Raw genomic sequence first — 19638 nt, forward strand, 5'->3', positions numbered from 1 at the left:
CCAACTAATAAGAGGGAATTTGAAAAAAGCAAAATCAGGCAAAGAAACAGCTGCCAGCAAATTTGTATAGAATGTATGCGAACTTCCAATTAGATCCAAAAAGCATGACCTTTATCGAGCAAGAAAGACGTAATGTTCGCAATTTCCTTTCTGTTCCTTTTTATCTCAAACAAAGAAATCGTTATTAATGGCCATAGCTCTTTATTTTTTATTTTCTTGAATCATTCAATTTATCTAATTTATGCTAGACCAATTTACAAGTCCGACCGTACTCCGAGGGTAAGTGCTTGGAGTAAAAATAATTTCATTACATCAAATCTCAGTAATCCTACAAAGCAACTGCTGAGATAGAACCCATCCATCTAGTCCATTGGGTTGTCCTGAGTATGCTTTTGAGAACAGAGATAATGTTATATGACAGAGGATGACAAATTATGCCAAGAACTTTTTTGAAAATAAAAGTAAATGAAGCTATATCCCCTGGACTAACATCAATATGTTTGCGTTTGTTACATCCTGTATTTTTCAGTTCTTTTTTTTAATATTTCCGGTGTAGCGGAAATCTTCTTGGGAGCGGAGGAAGGGGAGTCACGAATACAAACAACAAAAAAAAGTGAAGTATTCGCGCTCGAGTTCGGAATACCAAGAATTAAATGGTTATTCTGTACGATATGGACGCATCTAAGTAGATACAATAATAAGATATGTCAAAGCGCTGTCATCTGAGTTGAATTCGTTTAAAATTAAAAAATTTACACTCGCTTGGATCTTGCAACCAATTAATCTATAAACCGTGTTTCGATAATAGCACACGATGCACTAAGAATTGAGATTATATATATATTCCGCAAGTTCAAATTTTTGAAATGCTGGTCATCTGCGTGGACCATGCATGAAATAGTGCATTTTAGATAACGACAGAGTGCAAATGAAATAGTATGATATACTAGGAGATGTGACACTCCAGTAAATGAAGCTCCAATTGAGGGCCTAGAAAGCTTCCGTGTAATTTATTTTGTTGGCTCTATGTCACTGCTTCTTGGTCACGGCACGGCGGCTCTCCTAAGGATTTCGATTTAATCGATGTGCACTCCGTCAACTAGTCAATACTGTCTTTCCTTATTTCAGAGATGATAGACATATTTTGCTGGTGATCAGAGGGTATCCGGCTTATAGCTGATTTGATGAAAGAGGATTGAAAGGTTACCCAACGCGTTGGATCACTGTAATGATCTAGTTTTCGGTTTATCATGAATAACGAAAATGTACGCGATTATGACTGAGGCGGCTTTAGTTTTCTTCCCGTGAAATGTGGCGTGTGTGTGTTCAAAATCAACATTATATGCTCTATGAGCTATTTTTACTGAGAATACTACACAATGAGCTGACAGTCTAATTTTCAACCAGCCGTTTTTTCTGATTATACATCATCCAATCCTTACCAGTGTTTCGAGCTTTTCCCACACGAAATTGCTTTCCCATCTCTAAGAGTTGTACTCACCCATCTGTTTTACAATGTGTTTCCTTCTCATTTTTCTTTTATGGTGGAAATAAAACAAGTCTTCTTTCTCCATTTCTTTGACAACCTGTGCTTCATCTGTTCACCTGATTATAGGTAAGCACTGAATAGTGCTTCAAGATCAGACCTTGTTCAGGCCTGGATTTTCTTATAAAAACCAATATTTACTGTTCTTTTTTAAAGTATTTTTGAGGGAGGTGCTTTCATACAAGTGCAATAGCACTTTACACACTGAAACATCTAAAGCCAAGCAAGCAATCCTTGATCGTTACAATAACTGTGCTTATATATTTAAGAATACTTTTGCCGATGATTGATTAACACTCCTTATTTCCAATATATACTCTCTCACTTCTTTCTAGTACAATATTCATTAAAGGTATAAATTTCATTATCATTTCTCCTTTTCTTTTCGTTATTAATAGTTCACTTGCTTGGCAGAGATAAATCTTTCGACTTGGTTCCTTAGATGCCAATCGCGACGAAAGATGTCAGATAAATTATTCATTCACGTCGCGTCAAGTTTTCTAAAAAAAATACGAATTTGATCTTACCTTTCATTATCGTGAGTCTAGTTGCAATCAATAGAAAATAAAAACTTCTGAACACAATTCAGAAAATTGATACTAGCATGAGTTCACCTAACAAAAGGGATATTTCGAAAGTTAAAGCTGAAGTTAAATCTGAAGAGTTAGTATCAAAAAGGCGTCATCTTAATCCAGTTGAGATTGTGGCTGATGACGATTTGATTGACAAAGCTCTTTCACAAAGGTTAAATAATAATAATAATAATAATGATCAGTACGGACAGAAGAGTAGGGTGAGCTCGCAAATATCCATGCAAGATGAATCTGGGGAATCAGTTTCAAGTTCAAGCGATAGTGACTCAGATAGCGATTCGTCGAGCTCAACCGACACAGAAAGTGATGCTTCCAAGGGTGATACAGAATCCACAGATGATCCTATAAGGCGAGAATTTAGCGAGAAAGAACGTTTCCTCTTACAGTCAAAGTACAGGGATTTAGACGAAGAGCTCTTAAAGCAGAGAACAAAGATTGCTCTTGAAGGAGGTGTTCAAATAGTCACAAAATCGTTAGCAAAGGCCGATGATTTATTTGCTCAAACAAAGTCAGGAGTGCAGACAAATATAGTGGCGAAGGATTCATCGACTTTAAGAGAAATCGGTTATCAAGCAAGAGTGGCTACAAAAAGTTTACGACTTGGACGATCCGAAAAGCTTTTGGACTTCAAAGAGTTCAGCAGTAAGTTTAAGGATAAATTCGAGTCAGACGATGGTATCGTTAGCGAACGTTCTGACTTGATTCGTGTAAACTGGTTAGAACTTGGATGTATGTTCAACAGATTTTCAAATCGTGCAGCAACTTGCGAGTTTTTATTGGGACCTTTGGAATTGTCAAAGAAGCAAAGACAAGTAAGAAAGAGGGTTGCCGATGATTCAAGGAGTAAAATCACAAAGACTGCCAATGAAAAAGAGGCCCAAGAAATTGCTAATCGTGAAAAGATGGATTTGACTACCAAGAACTCGGAAAACTTATTCAAGCAGCTTCGGACTCGTAATTTTGAAAAAGTGCCTTTCTTCAACTTTTTTATTGATCCTGTGTCATTTGGGCGGTCTGTCGAAAATCTCTTTTACACGAGTTTTCTTATAAATCATGATAAAGTTATATTATCGAGGGATGAAAACAGTGGACTGCTGTACATTCAACAGGCAAGTAATAACACATTACAGAATCATCCTAGATTTATCACCAAAGATGATTCCAAGTCGCATATAATATTTGATCTTGATTATAACACATGGAAGCGAATCGTCGAAATTTACGAAATCAAGGAGGCATTTCTGAAGGCGGCTTAACAACAAAATTTACATACACAAGTATTGTTATTAGAATGATCTATATACAAGTTCTATTGGTAGAAAACGAGGATTGTTTTTGGACCAATTTTAGCAGTAATCATTTCTGTGCCAACCATATAAGTCCAGAATACGGTCGATTGGCCATTTTCTCACAACTGCTGTCGAAATGTCAGTTGTCAATCCACGTTCAAATAGTTCAATTCCTGCCCAGCCAATCATGGTGGAGTTGTCTGTACAATACTTAGGATCAGGGTAATAAAAATTCACAATGTCCAAAGGTCGGAGTTGATCTTCAAGCATTTTTCTCAACGTTAAATTCGATCCGACACCACCTGCACACACGAAGTTGTCTATAAACAAATTTCTCTCTTTTATTGCCAGCTTTATCTTAGTGATTATATGTTGGAATATCGCATCTTCAACCTGATAGGCCATTCTGGCAATGATCTTGCTGTCTGATGGAATGACATTATTGTACTTCTTATCAATGGATCGTCTAACCTGCGAAATGAAAGACGCAAATGAATATTTAAGAACGTTCTTTCTGTGAGCCTGATTTTTCATTGGTTCACGTATATCTAAAAGTGGTGGCTTTCCTCGCTCCTCGGAGTGCTGTCTCAAGAATGTGTCCATCTCCTTTCCAATCATATTGCCGTGAAATCCCAACTCTCTACCGCATTTATCAAGTGCATCCCCCGCTGCAATATCAACTGTATCCACTAGTATCTCATGATCAAGTAGTGACCTACTTAAAACGCACACGGTATGACCACCACTTACCAATATACTGAGAAATGGATATGATGGATATTTACCGTTGCTGGCCATCCTTGCCATCATTAAATGCCCAAGCATATGATTCACACCAACAATTGGTATTTGCCATGCTATAGATAGGCCCAACCCCAATTGATAGCCAGCAACTAGTGATGATGTCATTCCTGGTCCCCGCGTTGCACAAATTAAATCCGGCTTTGTCGTTTCTGTGTTCCACCCATTTCTCACAATAGCCCTGTTAGCTAATTCGGAAATGCTTCTACTATTATGCTTTGCAGCAGCAGCTGGCACAACGCCTCCAACACCGGATGAGTCAAGAGTATCTTTAAGCTCATCAATTATACGTGGTGGCTCCTTTTTGGAGTATCTGTCCATAAGTGTAATACAAGCATCATCGCAGGAAGATTCTATAGCTAATACCTTATACGATCTGCTGAACTCTTTCAAATACACTTTGTTGATCGAATTTATTCCGAGTCGTACTAGATTCATTGATTATTTCTAGGAGAGTAACGCTGAAAAAGTCTGGCTAATTCATTTATTCCAAACAATGTTTTTTGATTTGTGCTTGGATAAGTTTAAGATTGTCTTGTCCGTCCTATCAACGTTCCAATATTTTCCCAGAAATGTCAAGTGAGAGAGAAGTAAATAAAAAAATGAGGGGAAAAAATATATATATACATAAAATTTAAAGACGTCTTCCGTGAGCCAACGCCGTAGCGTAATAGTTAAAAATTACCAATTAACATTAGCGCTTGAATTGCTGTTAACAGCATATCCGCACAGTAATATATCATTTCAAAGTCATTAGACGAGCTATCACACGAAGTATCATACACAGTTCAAATTTCGAGGTTCAATTGTCCTTCGGCTCAGTATTTTAATTAATTAGTTATTCTAGTTTGCTATTAGTTCGCCGCCATCTTGACAAAAGGTACTTGAAGATCTTCATCATGTCAACAATTGACCAGAATAGCCCTGCCTTTCAAGAGGCCAAAAAAAGGGCGATTGCATTTTATGACAATGAACACAATCTTGGTTACCATGAACGGATGGACCTTTATGTATTTTACGAAGAACTCTGGCGCAGAACACTTCTTTTTGCATCAATGGGATTTGCGACTGGTGTTACTCTTCCGTTTATTTTAAAGAAAAAAAACAAGCTTCTGAATCCTTTATTCCCTATTGTCGGTGGATTTTTCGGGTTATCTACTGTTCCAGCATTGATGGCACCACTTCTTTACAATAAAAGCATGAAAAAGATTCATAAGAAATATACTCAGGATTCGAAGGTTAACAAAGTTCTTGAAGTGACACCGGATCCTTTCACAAAATCCTGGTTCTGGTCCAACTACTTTAAACAGTCAGCCTCAGATCCAACAAAAAGGATCAGGGATCCACGAAATCCCAATGCTATGCTCCCTGAAACGCATCGCCCCAAAAATGGCATTCAGGGATTTGGGGAATATAATAGGTCGACACCAGAAAATCCAGAGCTTACATCTGCATGGGACAAAATAAGGCATGAACAACAGACAGAACTAAAGAGCGGTAATGGCACTAATGAACTTGCCTCAGAGTATTCGGAACATTCTATGAATGAGGACTCAAACTCAAACTCCGATGAACAAAGCAGATTTTCATCTGATAGCAGCTCTTATTACGGATATGCAGCACCATCCAATGACCCACAATCACCTTCATACAATTCAGTTCAGTCTGATAATTATCCATTATTGTCCTCGAGAGATTCCTACTTGGGTAATAATAGCAACAGTAATGGTAACATTGAGAAATCACAAAAGCAACATAGAACGTCAGAAGATTCGCAGTCATACAATTCATCCTTATCAGGCGCTGGGGGCTCTGAAACTAAGTCTGCATGGGATGTAATAAGGGAACAAAATGTGGAAAAGAAAGATTAAAGAATACTTTGTACATACAAACTTTATTCGTTTTTTATTTATTTATGGAATTTTCAACGGTTTAAACTTTAAGTAACCTTATCCACTAACATTCGACTGGTGCCTTATCGCACATCTGCCGTTGGAAACCCTCATATTTATCGGGCGTCCTGTTATCTTGTGACCATCTCTAAAGCCCGGTTTCCAAGTTAATTCACTCGTAAAAGTGAAAAATTATCAAAAAAATTTTATACGAGATGAATGCAATCTAGAGATGAGGATCATAACTAACAATGTACAAGAAAACTTTTTTGTAGTTCTAACAATGCTAGAATAAAAACTGAAGAAATCATCCGATACTGTTGACGGAGAAATGTTTTTATAGTGAACAATGTGCTTTGGTACCTTTTCTTCCATGCAGACAATCATCTTAGAAGGAGTCGTCGGGATTTTCTATCTATCGACGCGACACCAATATCCGTTTGAATTATTGATGTAATGCAAAGAACGGAAATGTGCTAGCCAAACGAAGGGATTAAACTCAGAATTACAATCAGAAGAAAAATTTTTCGCGAGAATATTTCATTTTTTATTGAAAAACTAGAGAATATTATCACATTTTGCTTCTAAGCGCAAACGCATATAAGAAGGTTTCGAAGTCCACCAAAAAGAAAGTCCGAAGACGTATTGGCTACCTCCCTATAAGAAGGATAAAAAAAATTTTGCTCCTTTTTTCTATCTGTCTCCGAATCCAGGCAGATCGCAAAAGCTTAAGTTAAGACTGTTGCCAGATCAAAAGAGAGTATACACAGGGTCAAAACAAAATGTCTTTCAACAGCTTCCGTTCGTTGTTCCAGCGTTACTCTGGTAAACAGTTTGCACAGTTCACCAGAAATATGTCACAAACTGCAAAGAAGCATTTTCCAAAGCCTGTTGCTCGTGCAGGCGTCTCTGGAGGTGCTTTGTTAGCCCTTGGTATTCTTGGTGTCGGAGCATACTCATTGGATGCACGTTCTGCAATAAACGAGTATGTCTGGTGCCCTCTCTTCAGATGGTGCACTACTGCTGAGCAGGGACATCATTTGGGAATTGCTTTGCTTAAGTACGGAATCTTTCCACGTGCTTTTGGTGACCACGATGATCCAATTCTTCGTGTTGATCTTTTTGGAAGAACATTGGCTAATCCTATCGGTATGGCTGCCGGTTTTGACAAGCAGGCTGAGGCCATGGATGCCCTTTACGATCTTGGCTTTGGTATTGTTGAAGTGGGAACTATTACCCCTGAGCCCCAGTTTGGTAACCCAAGGCCACGTTTCTTCAGACTTAACGCTGATGAAACTGTGATCAACAGATACGGTTTGAACTCTGATGGTAGACTAACTATTCTTTCCAGGCTTAGAGTTCGTCTAGAAAAGTATTTGAAGAAGTCTAATGCATGCAAGACCAATAACTCGTTCAGAGAGGGTAAATCTTTGTTTGTTAACATTGGTAAGAACAGAAATGGTGACACTATCGATGATTATCTAGTTGGTGTTGACACCTTTGCTCCTTATGCCGATGCCCTTGTTCTTAATGTTTCTTGCCCAAGTGCTCCAGGTGTTCGTGATCTCCAGGAAAAGGATGTTCTTTTGGAGTTGCTTACAAAAGTTCGTGAGGAGAGAGATAAGGTTGGTGCAAATGTGATTGATCCAGCAAGAAAACCTCCTATCATTGTCAAGGTTGCTCCAGATCTATCCGAAAAAGAGATTGCAGACATTGCCGATGTTGCAAAGAAATCTAAGATTGACGGTATCCTCATGTCAAACACTACTACTGCTAGACCAGCTTCTTTGATCACCAAGGGACCTGTTGTTCAGGAGAAGGGTGGATTGTCTGGACGTGCAATGAGAGATATTTCCTTGAAGGCTTTCCGTACTTTGAGAAAATACACAAAGGACTCCGATTTGGTTTTGATCGGATGTGGTGGTATTTTCACAGGTAAGGATGCTATTGCATTCGCCAAAGCTGGTGCAAGTGCAATCGAGTTGTACACTTCGTTTGCTTACAGAGGACCAGGAATCCCAGACAAGATCAAAGATGAGATTGTTCAGGAATTGAAAAAAGAGGGAAAAACCTGGATGGAAATTGTCGGTTCAGATGACGAGAAGAATTAGATCTATTAACGGGATAATGAAATGAAAATGCTACACAAATATTTGTTTCGACACAGTCGTAGTATATAAATTTAGGTAAATGTACAGAATGATTTTTAACTTATAGAATTAATCATAGGTTTGCATACATATTTTGGGTATATTTTTATGTTTTAGTTTAGGATCGATTTATCAGTAAAGACTTATTCATTTATTTAAACTTATGTTTTTATCTTCTTTATCATCAAAAGATAAACAGCAAAAAATTGAAAAAATCGTGGTCAGAATACACGTTTCATTCTTTTATACAAAGGAATCTCCCAGCACTAATTACTAGTGTCCTGAATATATGGCTTTCCTTCTCCATTATATCATTTCCTTTTACTTTTGTCACCTCTCATATTTAGACCTTTTAAACCGACCATTCGCTCGTTAGCATTAAAAATACCAAAGTAGTGATACCTCGCAAAAAAGCGTATTCAATGTTGGGAATTAAACAAATATTCCAATTTAGAAATCGTGGGAGTACTATTTAATCAGTTATTTTTCTCAAAAAAGTATGTTAGTAATCCCATAACTACTATAACAAATGCAAGGTCGGTGATAAAACGCAATAAGACGTCAAATTGGCGGGTAGCAGTATGAGCTAATCCTTGGAAACGAGAAGGAATAAAACCTATAAGCATGGTTATTATCTGCGGGCTAGATTCGGGTAACCTTGAACGAATTGAGTAATATAACATTGAGGCTATAACTTCCAACGTCATAAAGTATGTCCAGAATCTACTGGATCTAGCGTCCCGCAAAATCATATCCCCATTAGACCAGAATTGAAAACGAGACCAAAAAGAGTGCTTATTATCTTGAAATGATGGTCTTAAGTTTTCAAATGAAGCTGTATAGTCTGTATACCCTGCAACATGAATAGTAATTATAGCTATTATCGCAAGAAAGCGAAATAGAGTGAAATATACATTGATTCTTGTAATCTCATATTCAGTATAGCGCTTCATGTCATTCTCATATTTTGTTTGTGTAGCACTCTTCACAGAACTTTCATGCGATTCAGCTTGGATTTTGCTTGCAAGATCGGGTAACTGCCCTTGTCCACCATTCTTTGCCGACTGCTTTAACATCGATGACATAGTCTTCATAAAATCATCAGGAAGCAATGAAGGCAAAGAAGAATCATCTGAGTGCTGCTTTGAATGTTCCATTTTACTAAAAATGTTTTGCATCAGTTTATCCATATCTGTTTCATCGATCTCATCGTCAATCACGTTATCTTCCTCCGATGAGTTCCTATGCAATGGGTCAGCCACATTGAGTTTGGATAGATCAGGAAGCACGAATTCTCCTTCTGTATGTTCCGTATCCAAACTTCCGTTTCTTCCAACACTTTCATTTAGATCTGACTCGTTCTTAGAATCTTTACCATTTTGCTCAGAAACCTCTTGTTCAGCAACCGCCGTACCGGTAACTTCCGACCCATTCAGACCCGCAATTTTTTTAAGTCTATCAGAAGCATTTGAAGCAAGTCTCTTGGCTCTCCGTTCCCGAAGAATTCTTCTACGTTCAGCAGCTGTCAATCCCATTGTTTCAAGTTACTGTTATTAAAACTGAAGAATTCTTGACAGCCAATATCATAAAACATGTACACATGCAGGAGCGTAATTGTATTATTTGACTTGTTATCCGGGGCACGAAATTCTGTAGGATGCTAATAGTAGTATTACGAAAAAAAAAATTTATATATATATATATATACATCCTTACCTGACTTGTTTCATCTGGAGGTATACCGAAGCATCAAACAACAAAGCTATTAACCCATCATAAAGTGTATAAAGCTAAATATTATTCTAAGGTACAATAGAACCGCCTTCTCTAGTGTTATTGAAAAAATATCTCACGGAGTGGAATATTGCTTTTAGATGCTGTGGGTAGAAATTGGAAAGCACCTTTGTGAGATTCCTAACATACGAAAGGTTCATCTCATTATTAAAGATCCAATAGCATAAAGCCAAACATTCTGAGTCACCTTTCTTCCATGAAAGAGCAAATATTGGTATATCAAAATTGGAGCAGAATATATCATCGGTGAATAATAACTTATTTGTAATTGACCACATCTGTTCTCCTTGCGAACTAGGAACATTAACTATTATTCGTAATCCCTCTGAGAAAATGCCATGGCCACCAGGTTTAATTCCATAACGGCATATGAAAACCTGGTTATTTTCATTCTGAGGAAACCTTAATATTGACTCATATTCTTTATTAGCTTTTTGGATATGTGAAAACTTATAAACTTTCATGGAGACGCAAAAATGAAGATTGTACAGTGTTTTCTTTTTCTCGGTATCGTATGATTCAGTTATAGTTTCATCCCATATATTCCAAACGGTACTTAAAAATGTGTCTTTGCCTTTATTCACTGCCTCATTGCGTAGGATTTCAGTTTCAGTATCAAATTCGTTTCCCGGATCCAACTCAGCAAGTAGATTTAAATAGGTGGGATTAACATTATTATGCGTGGTTGACCTTTGGCGTGATGAGATAGCTAAATAAGTTTGATTTGACATATATAGCGATTTGAATGTAAAGGTTTCATCCGGTCCAAATTTCGGACTTTTCCTACTCGAATAGTCCAAAGTTTGATCTGTATTGTTCAAATCATGTTCCTCATTATTTTTAATAGTCTTTTGACTGAACAAGTGCTTAAATATTCTCTTTACAGCCTTGCTCAAAGATTTTCTTTCCTTAGTCTGGTAGAATTCCTTCTTTTCTCCTGTTTCAAAAATGTCTGGCTTTCGACTCACAACGGTAGAAAATGAATCATCAATTTCCATATGCATTCCAGCAGGTCTTGAATCAGCAGGCGACCGACTTTTGTAAACGGGAACTTCCCGCTCATTTTGCTCTAGTATGGCCCTATCCTCGTTATTCACTCTCAAGATATTATTTAGATCATTTAGAACTTGTTCCTCGTCTGCTTTTCTTCTTTTGAATGATCGTCGAATAGAGAACCTTCTTGAAAATTTATTCGAGCCATCAAAGGAAGTAGAACACTCGATATCAGCAAGAGGATTATTTACGGGTACACTTTTGCTTTTTATTCCCCTTTTTTGTTCTCTTCTTTTTCTTCTTCTGATTGAGAGAGAAAGCTTTTGAAATCCGGAATAACTGTTTTCTTTTGATTCAATATCCATATTTACTAAATATATCTTACTAAATTGTAGTATATCATCGTAAGTTATCTTCCAATGACAATACATAGATGTATGGTGAAGAAAATCCTTGTCTCCATTTGGAACAAGATTGATGCTGGGTGCGGCTCTACAAAAAAAAAAAAAAATTTTATTTGAAAAATTATACAGATGCAATATAGTCAAGCATTTTTATGTCTATGATTTCATAACGATAACAACGAGAATCACGCACAACGTTACGTGACATCTTTAAGTTAACGTCAACTTTAACTAAGTATGGTTAATACTAAAGGAATTAATAAGAAGAAGAATGAGTTCAGTCGGAAGAAGCGTCATAGAACAGGAAGATTGGGTTCAAAACTGCGGGAACTAGATGAAGAGCACAAAAGTGCGTTAAAATCGGCAGAGAGTACCAAAGCACTTTTGACAGAAGATGCAGGTTATATGGAAGCAGAAGGGATGGAAAGAACATACAAATTTAGTCAAGATGATATAATAAAGGAGGTTGATGCATCAACCGCAAGAAAGCGGTTTAGGTTAAAATTGGATCAGTATGGACCGTACACTTTAGAATACGCGAGAAATGGAAGAGAATTATTAATAGGAGGTAGAAAGGGACACGTTGCTGCCTTTGATTGGCAACTTGGAAAGCTTGATTGTGAACTTTTCTTAAATGAAACTGTCCATGCTGTGCAATTCTTACATAATGATCAATACTTCGCAGTTGCCCAGAAGAAGTACACCTTTATCTATGATAAGACAGGGATGGAGCTCCATCGTCTTCAACAACATATTGATTGCACGCTTCTCGACTTTCTTCCCTATCATATGTTGTTGGTCACTGCCGGAAATACCAGCCACTTAAAATATCATGATGTTTCCACTGGTGAACTTGTGGCTGATCTTAGAACAAAGTTGGGACCCACACAGTCTATGAGAAAGAATCCTTGGAATGCTGTCATGCATTTGGGTCACGGAAATGGACAGGTCACTCTCTGGGCACCGAGTATGCCCACTCCGTTAGTTAAAATTCAGGCATGTCGTGGACCTGTCAGAGCTTTGGCAGTTAGCAGGGATGGAAGATATATGGCAGTTAGTGGTGCGGATAAAACGTTGAAGATATGGGATATACGTAAATACGATGTTGTTGGTTCATATTATACACCAACTCAAGCTAATACATTAGATTTATCAGATACCGGCTTACTTTCAGTCGGATGGGGACCCCATGTCACCATCTGGAAAGATGTGTTGAAGGAAAATCAGAAATCGCCATACATGAATCATAATATTTCAGGCTCACAAGTGCAGACTACAAGATTTGTGCCGTTCGAAGATGTTCTTGGGTGCGGCCATAAAAATGGAATAGAATCGTTGATAATTCCTGGAGCAGGTGAAGCCAACTTTGATGCTCTCGAAATCAACCCATACGAAACTGCAAAGCAAAGACAGGAATCCGAGGTTAGAGGATTATTGAACAAACTTCAACCAGATATGATTGCGTTAGATCCGGAGTCAATAGGTAACGTCAACAAGAGAAAGGTCCAGAAACGTTTAACACCTGCAGACCTTGCCGCTTTACGTACCGAAAGAAAAAACGAGTCCATCCATCTTGACAAAGTCGACAAAATGATTCAGCCTCATATTAAAGGAAAGAATTCTGCTTTACGAAGAATGAAGAGAAAGCAGAGAAATAATTTGATAACAGAAAGATCAAGGCGTGTTGAGAAGGCTTTGGAGAAAGAAAAAGATCTCAGAAAACGCAAAGCAGAAAAGACTGATCATCTTGAACAAGAATCAGACCCTACGGCAAAGGCATTATCCAGGTTTGCTTAGGTTGCGATGTGGTGGTATATAACGCTTACAAATATAGATATTTTGCTCCAGGATTAAAATGATATGAGAAAACTTGTATTTGATTAAGTAAAAAGTATTTGCTGAAGTAGGAAGGAGAACATGAAAGAATGAAGGGGAAAAATTTTTAAAAGTATGATTCAATTCAATCCCCATCTGGAATTTCAAACAAAGTCTTGTCCACAGCTGGATCCACAGTGAAAGGATCTGGTAATGGAGCCTCAGTATTTGCTCTCTCACGAATTGTCTTGATCTTTTCAAACCGCTGGCTTGGTTGCGAATCCTTCAAAACGACAATTCCACTGATTCCACGAAATTTCCTTACTGGTGTGAATCTTTCCTCCTTCGAGAAGGTTATATACTTGAGCTGAGCAGGAACAACTCTAGACAGATTTTCTATCAAATATGGTTTCTCTTGGTAAAGTGTGCGCAAATTCGAGTTTTGTAATTCGACGTTCGGCACTGTGAACTCATGCCCTTTTTTGCCTTCCACAGAAGCCGCATCTTCGTTATCAACCTCACTGTCTATATCCTTCTCCGGCTTATCAACATCCATCTTGTCTTGATCCTTAGTATCTTTAGCCTTCAATGCAGCCCTTGCCTTAGCCCTGGCCGTAGTGGATAGAACAGCAGTTGTGAGCTTTTCTGTTTGTTGCTTTACTTCAGAAGCGGCCTTTGGTGGATAACCAAATAAGTCTTTTTGCGAGTGGCACTCTATCTTAAACTTTGGAACCTTCAATTTGTCTGTCACACCTATTATAGCAGTAGGAGAAAAGGAAAGAGATAAGAAATGTGCCAATGGGAACCAATACCAGAATTGAACAAACATTGTCAAGCCAACAATTGCCTTTGTATTCAAAGTGTTAGTTTGCGCATTCTCTAACTGAATAGTAACATTTCTTCCACCTGCATCAAGTATTCCTTGTGCCAGTGATGCTCCAAAACGTGCCAACGACTCCTCATGCTTGTTTCCGACAGTAGATGCAAGCTCCTCACGGAATTGCTTCATATGTGGATATGTCTTATCTGTCTGCTGGATCAATATCATGGCCTTCGCGATAGTGGCTCCTTCACGAACGAAATCGACAGGATCCTTGGACAATGGATCAAGGACTTTAACTGCGTCCTGCAAAGCACGACCGGCACTAGAAATTCCAAGAGCCATGGCAGCACCATAACGGACATGGGCATTGTGTGATTGCGCTAGAAGCTCAACAATAGTTGGAACACTCTTGTAGTTAGACAAAAGAACAAAGCCCAATGCCATGATTGCCACTCTTCTGACATTATCAGAAGAGTCGGACACTCCAACATGCAAAAGGCGTCTAATCGCATCCTTATTCGATGTTCCACAGTACGCCAAAGCCAACACAAAGCAGCCACCGTATCTCAAGTTTGCATCCTGGTGAGCCAAAAGCTTGCTGATGATAGGCTCAGCAGCATCCTCTTTTCCCAAGCAAATGAGGGCTATGCCTATATCTAATCCACGAACAATCGTTTCGTGTTGTGTTTCCTTGGCATAGGTAAACATGTCGTGGACAGCAGTCATGTTTCCTGACCCAAGCATCACCAAACCCATCGCAAATGCGGCAGCTTCTCCGGATATTGCCGAATCTGAGTAAAGAGTAGTTTTCAACTCCTCATAAACTTCTGAATCTGCCAAACCCATGGCAGCTAAACCTGCACCAAGGCAAGCACCATGAAGAATTACATCTGTGTCCTTATTGTCGGTGCCATCGGCGTTGTCCACAATCTGCTTGCGAAGATATTTGAGCACATCCTTTCCGTGACCGGCATAGACTAAGCCAAGAGCATAAAGTGCGCCACCATTAGCGTACGCCGAAGAAGTACTACCAGGAAGATATGGCTCCAAAACGCCTCTACCCTGATTTAAACTTCCTTTATGAATAACACCAAAAGCTGCAGTGGCTGTAAATTTTGACCAGGCCGAAGAACGTCCCAGCCACTCCAAATTCGAGCGAAAGAAGGAATCGTCCGTCGTTCCAGAGTGCATCAGTGCATTCGTGAGCGACACAGCCGAATGATATAGAGAGCTGCGTCCATCCATAGCCTTTCTTGTTGCATTCATTATGTCTATATCAGACGCATTATTGTCAGACAAAAATGTCAAATCCAGGTCACACGTAGGAACACCTGAAAGAATTCTGAGCAGCATCGAAACGGCTTTATCGGGATCACTAGTCTTTGTCTGTTCCTCAAACGCAGTTGTGACATTTGCGAGTAATTGCTGCGATGCAGCACCAACGAGGTCAAAGGCAATTTGATAAGCGATAGGAACATTCGATGGTGTTGAAAGCAAATCCTTAAACACCCGGATCACAAGTTCCGAGTCGTTCAACTGAACGACAATCTTGGTTAAAAGAAAATAATCCGGACTTTTAAGCGATAGAAGAAATTCCGCTAGGTTGTGCAAGCATTCAGTCTTCAACTCAATATTAGATGCTGTTGTGGCTGTTGCTGCATTAAGAACATAAGCCACAAGTCCCCTTGCGGTCTCCTGGTTGGCTGTCTTGACATTTTCTAAGATCCTTTGAATGACATCCAAACGGTAAGCTTCCAATGAAATTCCCAATGCCAATTTATTATCAGCGTCGTCGACACATTTCTTAACCATCCTTTCAAAAATCGAAACGAGATGTGAATCAATTTCAACACTCTCATCAACAAAGTGCTTTTGTGATTGTTGAATGTACTGTTCTAAACATTGTGAGACGATTGTCTGAACGTATTCGGTCTTCTTGTCAAGATCTAATTCCGAATCTGCAAGTAATGCATACTTGACAGCTGCCTGGTAGTCTCCCAAATTATAATAAACTTTGGAAGCTAGCAAAGCAGCCAGCTCACGCTTTCCAAACGTATGATCTTCATAAAGTTCCTCGATATCTGAAATATTGTTTGCAATTTCAGCCCATAATTCATCCGCCACCGAATTCAATGACTCCAAAGCATATACTTTAAGCTGTGGATCCGACTCCCCCAGCAAAGAGAGATACGGTGCCGCCGTTGTAATCGTGCTCATATCTATTATTACTATTTACAACAGTTCTATAGATCGACTAAGTACTGAAAAAAATAGATGTGATGATGCGGTGATTGTGTTAATAGTTTGTAGAGGGATACATGTATTTTATCCAGAGTAAACCAAAGAAAAAAAAATAAGAGGAAGCGAGACTGCTACATTCAAAAATAGAGAGGGCAAAAAAAAGTGAAATCGACATCGCTGAAAAAAACTAGCGGTCCGCGAAGTGTCAACACAAAAAAAAAATAGAAGCTGAAAACACGGTAAAGGATTATTTTTAACTTATGTGGTATACACATAGGCAATGTCATTAAGACATATATATGAAAATGACCTACGATTCTACCAGCAAGGATAAATAACAAGTTTTGTTGAAAACTGAAAAGCAAACTAACTAGAACCCACCTCAAAACAACTGTATAAAAATAAAGTAAAAAAAAAGAAGATAGAGGAAAAGCAAGGATGGCTATTCATCTCTCCCAAAAGGCGTATGCAGCGTGAAAACAAGGATCAACTTCTTGTCTTCAAATAAAAGCAAAAGATATCAGAAATGACGAATAACACCAAGCGATAACAAACGAAATAAACATAAAGGTGAAGAAAAAGAAATATTAAGAATGAAGCAGTGTCTGAAAAAAATGCATGCTCATCATTAAATGTAAGTTGCCGAGTATGTTGAATACAAGGAATCTGAAAATAAGTTCGTGCAGTAAGAAATGTATGAAGATCTAATTAATCAATCGACCAATAGTCATGCTTACACGGCAAAATCTGTGGCTGCGATCATTTAATAGAGTAATCTGGTGATGATTCTGTAAGGCGTGTTTTCCAACTTCTCGTAAATACTCTTGATGTCATCTAAATTAACGTTAGAAATATCAGCCATAAGGTAAGCAACATTGCCACGAGAGTCGGAGAACTGCTTCTCAATGTTGTGATCAGACAAGATCTGATTAACTGTTCTCAACACACCCGGAACATTCTGATGAATATACAAGATTCTAACAGCATTCTGCTGATCCCAGTCGAGTCCTCTAAGTGCAACCTCTGGGAAGTTAACAGCACCAGTAGAGGTTCCTTCATTAATGTAATTGCTCAAAGCATTACTGACCTCAATTCCGATAGCCGACTGTGCCTCTTCGGTAGAACCACCGATGTGTGGAGTCAAAATAACATTCTTCATTGATTTCAACTCCTCCAGCTCTGGGAAAAGATCACCCTTGAAGTCTGGACCATTTTTCCTTGGCTCAGCTGGATACACGTCCAATGCAGCACCTGCCAATTTTCCAAGCTTTAATGCCTCGACCAATGCAGGAATATCGACAACAGAACCTCTGCAGTTGTTCAAAAGGTAAGCGCCATCCTTCATCATAGCAATCTGGGCAGTCGAGATCATCTTTCTGGTTTCTGGAGTCTCAGGAACATGCAAAGTCACAAAATCAGACTCGCCCAAAACCTCATCCAATGTGGCGACTTGCTCGGAATTACCAAGGGCCATCAATGACAATATATCATAATAAAGCACACGCATACCTAATGCCTCAGCCAGCACAGACAACTGTGAACCAATGTGACCGTATCCGACAATACCAAGAGTTTTACCTCTGACTTCCCAGCACTTGGCCGATTTCTTGTTCCAAACGCCCTGGTGCATCTCCATAACACGGTCCCCGAGTTGACGGGATAGGCCAATAACCTCGGCCAACGTCATCTCAGCAACAGAACGAGAGTTACAGAATGGTGAGTTAAACACGCAAATACCATGGTCTGCAGCATACTCTAGATCGACCTGGTTAGTACCGATACAGAAGCAACCAATAGCAATCAAATTCTTGGCGTGCGAAAGAACCTTTGCGGTCAACTTTGTCTTTGATCTCACACCAATCACCTGCACATCCTTGATCTTCTCGATCAACACATCCTCGGGCAGAGAGGTCTTGTAAAACTCAACCTGATAGCCCTTGTCATGGAAAGTATCAAGTGCGGTCTGGTTAATATTTTCCAAAATTAGCATCTTAATATCACCAGTGGAGAAAGGTTTCAATGCCTTCTTAGATCTGTCAAAGGTAGTTGCTCTTGGTCTTGGAGCACTATCAAGATACGTCGATGTTGGAGAAGTAGAGACCTCCTTCTTTGGGGACAAGGATGTTTGTTTAAGCGATCTGCTCAATTGTGAAATTGGTACTGGGGATGACATATTTGTGTATATATTAATTGATATGATATCTCGCTACTTTTCAATCTTAAGCGCTTTAGAATATCTGGCAGAATTTTCTTAAATATAAGAAGGCTATTTTATGTGACTTGGACAATTGATAGAAAGACCAAATCATTTCGGAGTAGGAGCTTCGATATATTTATATAACGTAGCTCTGAAAAAAAAAATTCATCTGAAGTAATTACATTATATTGAAATGAAAAAAAGAGTCAGAACGCGAATAGAGAAGGCGTCATACTGAATGTGTAAATAGGGGCATCTAAACAGGACTGAAAATTTTTTGAGGCCCTATTGTAGAACTATTGACACACCGGTACCAATTCTCTTCTCTTGGTATTTCCGAACATTCCTGGGAAATATAAGGCGGTACACTTTGATCACCGAAGCGATGTTCCCAAGTGAATTGCCAATTTTGGTACCTTAAAAACTCAACGAACGAGTTTATATCTCTAGAATTAAGAACCAAAGAGCGAGACTTTCATTAGCATTAGCGCGAGGATATTTGGACTGAGTCCGAATGACCACGCTATTTTTCTTTTCTTCATTCGCCAATCTCCGTACTCCACTAAATATTAGAGCGAGTATTTCTATTGTTACCACAAAATCGCAGATGGAGCAAAAAAGCAGGAAACAGTGCAGAGTATTCTCGACAACGCATCACGTTCCACTTTCCGAGCTGGTCCAACTCCCAATGCACATTACTCCTTTAGTAGGATACAAAAGGGTTTTTCCAGACTGCGTAGTAATATCTTATTTATTCCCCGTTGTCTGCCACACAGCCATCTTTTCTACACGTGTCCATCGATGATTAACTTTTAGGAATCTAAAACCTGAAGTGGAGCATAGGCCGAAACCGCGACTTCAAATCACGTGAAATGATTTAAACTGTCGACGAATTTTTTTACCTTGCCTTTCAAAGCAAAAATGTCGGAGAGCATTTTTTTCGTCTATTTGTCATCTGTGTCCGAGTACATATGTATTTTGCTACATCTTAGATGAGATGAAATGGTGAGAATTAAAACATGACTAAATAGATTGAGTACTTGCAAAGCACGTTATGCAGGTGTGTATGTATGTGGCCATTCTCGTAGGTATTTTATTAT

The 19638-nt window shown here is 38.8% G+C and overlaps 9 protein-coding genes across 9 annotated transcripts; 4 read left to right on the top strand and 5 right to left on the bottom strand.

Moving 5' to 3' along the window:
• Positions 1-2150: 2150 nt before the first annotated feature.
• Positions 2151-3395, top strand: BRETT_003184 (uncharacterized protein; the record flags this gene model as incomplete). Its single annotated transcript, XM_041281696.1, has 1 exon — positions 2151-3395. One exon carries the CDS (start codon positions 2151-2153, stop codon positions 3393-3395), a length of 1245 nt encoding a protein of 414 aa, XP_041139487.1.
• A 90-nt stretch (positions 3396-3485) lies between these two features.
• On the bottom strand, positions 3486-4667 carry BRETT_003185 (uncharacterized protein; the record flags this gene model as incomplete). The annotated part of the gene is made up of 1 exon (XM_041281697.1): positions 3486-4667. The coding sequence occupies one exon, from the start codon at positions 4665-4667 to the stop codon at positions 3486-3488; it is 1182 nt and encodes a 393-aa protein (XP_041139488.1).
• Positions 4668-5128: 461 nt separating this feature from the next.
• Positions 5129-6100, top strand: BRETT_003186 (uncharacterized protein; the record flags this gene model as incomplete). Its single annotated transcript, XM_041281698.1, has 1 exon — positions 5129-6100. One exon carries the CDS (start codon positions 5129-5131, stop codon positions 6098-6100), a length of 972 nt encoding a protein of 323 aa, XP_041139489.1.
• Positions 6101-6903: 803 nt separating this feature from the next.
• Positions 6904-8232, top strand: BRETT_003187 (uncharacterized protein; the record flags this gene model as incomplete). Its single annotated transcript, XM_041281699.1, has 1 exon — positions 6904-8232. One exon carries the CDS (start codon positions 6904-6906, stop codon positions 8230-8232), a length of 1329 nt encoding a protein of 442 aa, XP_041139490.1.
• Positions 8233-8747: 515 nt separating this feature from the next.
• Positions 8748-9806, bottom strand: BRETT_003188 (uncharacterized protein; the record flags this gene model as incomplete). Its single annotated transcript, XM_041281700.1, has 1 exon — positions 8748-9806. The coding sequence occupies one exon, from the start codon at positions 9804-9806 to the stop codon at positions 8748-8750; it is 1059 nt and encodes a 352-aa protein (XP_041139491.1).
• A 267-nt stretch (positions 9807-10073) lies between these two features.
• On the bottom strand, positions 10074-11423 carry BRETT_003189 (uncharacterized protein; the record flags this gene model as incomplete). The annotated part of the gene is made up of 1 exon (XM_041281701.1): positions 10074-11423. The coding sequence occupies one exon, from the start codon at positions 11421-11423 to the stop codon at positions 10074-10076; it is 1350 nt and encodes a 449-aa protein (XP_041139492.1).
• A 276-nt stretch (positions 11424-11699) lies between these two features.
• BRETT_003190 (uncharacterized protein) lies at positions 11700-13259 on the top strand (the record flags this gene model as incomplete). The annotated part of the gene is made up of 1 exon (XM_041281702.1): positions 11700-13259. One exon carries the CDS (start codon positions 11700-11702, stop codon positions 13257-13259), a length of 1560 nt encoding a protein of 519 aa, XP_041139493.1.
• A 163-nt stretch (positions 13260-13422) lies between these two features.
• Positions 13423-16317, bottom strand: BRETT_003191 (uncharacterized protein; the record flags this gene model as incomplete). Its single annotated transcript, XM_041281703.1, has 1 exon — positions 13423-16317. The coding sequence occupies one exon, from the start codon at positions 16315-16317 to the stop codon at positions 13423-13425; it is 2895 nt and encodes a 964-aa protein (XP_041139494.1).
• A 787-nt stretch (positions 16318-17104) lies between these two features.
• Positions 17105-18514, bottom strand: SER33 (D-3-phosphoglycerate dehydrogenase 2; the record flags this gene model as incomplete). The annotated part of the gene is made up of 1 exon (XM_041281704.1): positions 17105-18514. One exon carries the CDS (start codon positions 18512-18514, stop codon positions 17105-17107), a length of 1410 nt encoding a protein of 469 aa, XP_041139495.1.
• Between the last annotated feature and the right edge of the window lie 1124 nt (positions 18515-19638).

This window comes from Brettanomyces bruxellensis, chromosome 9 (assembly GCF_011074885.1).
Source record: "Brettanomyces bruxellensis chromosome 9, complete sequence".
NCBI classification, from domain to species: Eukaryota; Fungi; Ascomycota; class Pichiomycetes; order Pichiales; family Pichiaceae; genus Brettanomyces; species Brettanomyces bruxellensis.